Source organism: Procambarus clarkii, chromosome 47 (genome assembly GCF_040958095.1).
Source record: "Procambarus clarkii isolate CNS0578487 chromosome 47, FALCON_Pclarkii_2.0, whole genome shotgun sequence".
NCBI classification, from domain to species: Eukaryota; Metazoa; Arthropoda; class Malacostraca; order Decapoda; family Cambaridae; genus Procambarus; species Procambarus clarkii.
In genome coordinates, this window is record NC_091196.1 from 12508408 (window position 1) to 12514485 (window position 6078).

At 38.1% G+C, this 6078-nt stretch overlaps 1 protein-coding gene across 1 annotated transcript; it reads left to right on the top strand.

The window, feature by feature from the left end:
- The first annotated feature begins 1335 nt into the window (after positions 1-1335).
- LOC138350800 (uncharacterized) lies at positions 1336-2217 on the top strand. Its single transcript, XM_069302235.1, has one exon. The coding sequence runs from the start codon at positions 1336-1338 to the stop codon at positions 2215-2217; it is 882 nt and encodes a 293-aa protein (XP_069158336.1).
- Positions 2218-6078: the final 3861 nt, after the last annotated feature.

Here is a 6078-nt window from a genome sequence, read left to right on the forward strand (position 1 = left end):
TATAATTAATCACTTTGGATCTAGGATTTCCACCCATGGTCTTATTGACCACGAGTGGTCAAAAAGTGGACGAACTGTGGACTGATCAACTTTTTGATCAGTTGAAACTGAAGCCGGTTACTCGAGTGAATTTAAATATCTCTGGAATCCTAACGAGCAGTGGACCTCGTAACTACCAGGATGTTTAAGTCTTGGTATGTTTAGGAGGCTTCACCAGCCCAATACTAGCTATATTAGTTGACAAGATCACCTCAGATTTACATAAAAATAATATTACAGGTCTTGCTCAAACAGTCAAATTTCTTAAACGTAGCGGTATTAGGCTAGCGAATCATAAAATAAATACAGACTATCTCAACGATTTAGGTATCCTTATTGGAGCTGACTACTACTATAGATTAACTGCCGGATGCACCAGGCAACGAGGTGTAAACTTGTTGCTGTCAGCTGGGGGTAAGCTACTCACAGGACCGGTGTTGCTCCAACAGAAAACTAAATCTAATAGTAACCAACCAAACAATTCAATAGTGATGTGACTAGACATAGAACAGTCACCACTACATGTCAGAGACGAAACCGAGGATGATGAGTTTAATCCCCGTCCACAAATTATGGGATTTGGACATCTTAGGCATCGTCCCTGATCAACCTAGTCCAGATGACACATGGACTTATCAACAATATCTTGATACTGTTATTTTTTTCAAGATAATCAATATTGGGTGAGACTCCCGTGGAAGCTGAATCACCCACAACTTCCAGTAAATTATTTCATGGCCTTAACCCAATTAAATTCTCAGTTAGCTAGGCTACGCAAGCAACCAGATAAATTACAACTGTATCATGCCTGGATACAGCAACAACTTACTAATAAATTTATAGAAGTTGTTGAAGAAGACAACCATAAATCAGGCCATTACTTGCCACATCATGCTGTCCTGAAAGATTCAGTTACGACACCAATCAGGATTGTATTTAGCTGTAGAACCATATTAAAGGCAGACAGTGTGTCATTAAATGATTGTCTACAAACTGGACCTAGCCTAACCCAAAGACTACAAGATGTCTTATTACGATTTCGCTCTGGTACTTTTGCCTATACGGCCGACATTAGTAAGGCCTTTTTAAGAGTAGGCTTGCAAGAGATGGCTCGTGATTTTACTAAATTTCTCTGGGTGAAAGATCCACAGGATCCTAATAACAACGTCATTACTTATAGGTTTGCCTCGGTGCTGTTCGGAGCGACATCTTCACCATTCTTACTCCAGGCTACTCTGGATACACATCTTAAAAAGTCTAATAGCCCCTACATGACTGAGATTAGCAACAACTAATATGTTGACAATTTTCAAGGAACCGCAAGATAAAAATAAACTAGTGGAAATTTACCATGAATTTAATCGTGAACTGTTGGGAGCCACTATGCCCTTACAGTCGTGGGCCTCAAATAACAAACAACTAAACCAGATAATCGAGGAAGAATTCCCAGATTATAAGGTACTTCACAAACTGAAAGTCTTAGGTATGAAGTGGAATACTTCCACAGACCAATTAAATATCAAGTCGGTGGAAATCAAGCATTCACCCCTAACTATGAGAAAACTTTCCCATGTCAGCAAGCCATTTGACCCTTTAGGCCTACTCAGTCCTATCCTAATTAAGGGCAAACTCCTTATGCAGGAGTGCTGGCAAAGGAATTTGGGGTGGGATGAAACGTTGCCGGAAGATCTCCAAGAAAAAGGGCAGCAGTTAATTCCTGATTACCACAAACTTACTATTTTACAGTTTCCTCGAAATGCCTTAGGACTAAATTTACCCACAAATTTACATGTGTTCTGCGATGCTTTAGGCAAAGTGTATGACTCAGTAGCCTATCTAGTTAATACTCAACAGTTATTTTTGCTTACATCAAAGGCAAGGGTAGCCCCGATTAAAAAGAGGTCACCTTCCCAAATGGAATTAACTGCTTTATTAATGGATGTAAGACTGGCTCATTGCCCGATCAAAACACTCAGTAATATTCACTTTGGTGAAATAGTAATGTGGTCAGACAATAAGGCAGTATTGCAGTGGGTAAAAAACGACAACAACAAAACTCCCTATGTCAGCAAACGAGTAAGGGAAATTCGAGAACTGTCTGCTGGTTACAAATTGATACATGTCCCCACCAAGGACAATCCAGCTGACTACTTATCCAGAGGGTTGACTATAAAATAGTTAGTTAAAACCGAGAAGTGGTTTAATGGACCCCAATGGCTTGTTAGTGGTCAGTGGCTCCAACAGAAGCCACAAGATATTGTTACCAATATCACTACCCCTGTTTTGGATCCAGAACCCCCCCCCCCCCTCGAACTTTAGCTATCAATCTTCATCATTATTCCAATTTAGGTAAACTGCTAAGAGTTACCGAAATGGTATTTGATTTCATCAACAAGATAGGGATCAAGTATCGATTTCCTAGTCCCATCGTATATTGGGTCAAGCAAGCTCAACAATGGGAATGAGACTTATGGGAAGGAATATGAACACCTCCCAGATAAGTTGAGTAAGACTTTGGGCATTTGGCTTAACTCAGATAACTATAACATTTAGAGATGCGGCGGTCGTCTGCTTCATGCAGAAATAAATTTAGATACGAAGAATCCTATATTTCTATCACGTCACAATATCATCACTAAACTCATTAACTACATTACTAAAACTACTAAAAACTATATTAAACTACATTAGCATGAGCATAATATATTGCATGGTGGAGTATTAGATACTCTTATCGATCTTAGACAGAGTTTCTGGTTTCCCCAAGGTCGCCAAACTGTCAAATCCTTAATCAAATCTTGTGTAGACTGCAGGAGATATGATACTCGGGTGTGTCCTTTTCCAGGACCGCCGTCCCTACCTAAGGAGCGAGTCGTCCACCTTAGTCCTTTTAAAACCACAGGTGTCGACTACCCAGGAGCACTGATTTTAATCGGTACTCACCTTCGTCCCTTTGAAACCACAGGGGTCGACTACACAGGAGCACTAATTTTAACCAGCACTTCGGATAAGATTCCGGTGAAAGCCTATATTTGTCTCTTCACGTGCTACCACATGAGGCGTACATTTAGGAGTCACTTATGACGTGAGTGCAGAAGCCTTTCTCCAAGCTTTTCGCAGATTTGCTGCACGGAGATCTTGCCCAAAATTAATGATTTTAGATAATGGATCTAACTTCGTAGCAGGAGAAACCTGCTTATGAGAAATATAGAACCATCAGAAGTACACTCTGCTCAAACAGAGACAATGCCACTGGAAATTCATTCCTCCACGAGCCCCATGGCAAGGTAGTTTTTACGAACGAATGGTGGGAACTGTCAAGAAAGGCCTTACACCGGCAGAAAAATTAATCTCACTCAACCCTTGTCGTTGAAATTGAAGCATGAGTCAACAACAGACCTTTAACCTACGTATCAGAAGACTTTTCTCAAAGAGTACCCCTAAATCCCTCTCATTTGATTCATGGTGGTCTTCTTAGCCATCTAATATATCTAGGAGTCGAGGATCCGACTGACCCTTTATGTGTCAGAGTGAGTGACTTGGTGGAGAGTTATAAACACCTTTCAAGAGTGATCGAGAAATGGAATGAGGTCTGGACACGTGAATATCTTACTGCTTTAAGAGAATATCACTATGGAGCTGCAAGCCCATACAACAAAGTTCAACTCAAACCAGGTGATCTTGTCCTAATAGACAGTGATGGACCCAGGTCAGATGGCCTATTGGCAAAATTGTTGATGTTCATCCTGACCACCATGGTATTTTACGAATTGTTAAGGTTCAGCGTCGAGGCACTACTAACTTAAAAAGCCAGAGAAATTAGTACCTTTAGAGTTAGCAGAACATGAATGTTCTACAGATGTACCTATAACCCAAGTTTCAGAGAACATTGATTCTGTTCAACAGAACACTAGACCATTTAGGGTCGCTGCTCAGAACTGCAAACAGAAACAATATTTTGATTCTGCTTAAGTATAGATAACTCATTATTTAAACTTGAGGTGACCATGCTGATGCAGTGGTGGGTTAATGTCCAGTAACTAGATAGTTACGAGTCATAGTCACCCTGGACAGTGACCTCATTGTATTGTCGAAGTCTCCTTGATCTCAAATGATCTAATTATTCATATTTCATTTTGAAATTATCATTCTGTTTCTTACAGAGAATTATTCAATAATTTTGTATGTTTATTTACGTCCCCATGTTGACATGGGGTCATATCTGCCACAGATTCGGAACATTCGTTAGGTGCGTACTAACCTACTAACCCAAAATATAACTTCAGGATACAGAAACAGGTGTACGTTAGTACTAAGACCTGAACTACGACCCGAGTTTTCTTCCCCCGGAGTTATGTTGGAAATGACCAACAGTTTCATACATCTCTTGTATTTTTATACAACATTTGTATTAACGACAAGTAGTTACTAAAATTACTAACTTGTAGAATTAATCATCATCATGATATATAATAGCCATATTGACAGATTCTTCCTAGTCAGAGTGACAATGTGAGGAACGACAGGCTGAAACATGAATTCTTTCCACATTTAGTTGGATTTATAACAGAGTCCAGTTTATCATTTCCTTTACTAAGGATAATTACTTACTAATAAGTTTAACTAATATCTTTATAGGTTAGGTTAGGTTAGGTAGCCTAAAAAGTTAGGTTAGGTTAGGTTAGGTAGGTTAGGTAGTCGAAAAAGCATTAATTCATGAAAACTTGGCTTATTAGGCAAATCGGGCCTTGCATAGTAGGCTGAGAAGTGCGTTCTGGCTACTAGGTACGACATATATTTATATATATATATATATATATATATATATATATATATATATATATATATATATATATATATATATATATATATATATATATATATATATATATATATTTTTTAAAAAGTTTGTGAGGGTACGACCTCTGGTGCAAATTTACTTTATGAAAAAAGTAGAAGAAAAATGGCCAGGGAAAAATTAAATAAGAATAAACTTAAAACAAATGTTCCTTCCTCTTACAATGGTAATAAGGGAATCAACAAAACACAGGAGAATAGAGTGTAAGCCGTAAAAGTGACGCCGGTGGGAAACAACAAATATATGCTACGTTGTATTGACGTGCTATATTAAAGCTTATTTGAGAATCTTTTTTGTACATGCCAGGGCTCATATTAAGGATGCTTTTTACATTGTTTGATCAGAGCTGACTCAATCATATTTCGTTCAATGATTCCCTTACTTTTAACAATACATTTAGCCCTTCTGAAGCCGATAGTATGGTGATATAAACTGGAATGTAAATACATTACATTATAGTGCTAGACTTTGTGAATTGCTTAAGAGTGTTACTTTAAACGTGAGGAAAGATATTTACCAGAGTGGCCGATGTAAACAAATGCACACTCACTCTAAGCGATGGAGTTCACAACCTGCTACGGACGGGGCCAAGGTCTTAAATAAAATGGACTTGGGTCTTAAATAAAATGGACTTGTAATTAAGAATGGACTCAAAATGGACTTCATTATTATTTTTGAACGCTGGGTTAATATTTATTTTTTTCCGGCCTGGGCCTAGTTTTGCCAGTCATTCAGAATACGGTAATACCAACGAGTTTTTAAGTTCTGGTTTAGACTTGGGAGCATGTTTGTATAATACGAGACATCCACGAAACATTTTGGGTATTTTATCGTCTTCCAAATTTTCAATATTTTCATTATTTCTTTATCAACAAATTCTGGGCTGCAAACTTTCAGGGATCTGAGAAATAATTCAGAAAATACTGCCCACTTAACCTGATTGTGATGATTAGAGTCATAATAAACTATTATTACTCTAACAATAGTTAGTAATAATTAAAAATTTAAAGTATTTCATTATTACACTAATCATCATAATCAGGTTAAGTGGGCAGTATTTTCTGGATTGTTTCTCAGAGCCCTGAGAGTTTGCAGCCCGGAAGATGGGGCTAGAGGAATTATAGCCCCATCTATGAACAGACAGACAGGCAGACATTCTTAAAGAATTGAAATATAGCTGA

Bases quoted from the DNA above. Each gene is read 5' to 3' on its own strand.
- LOC138350800 (XM_069302235.1), top strand. From the start codon at position 1,336: ATGTTGACAATTTTCAAGGAACCGCAAGATAAAAATAAACTAGTGGAA.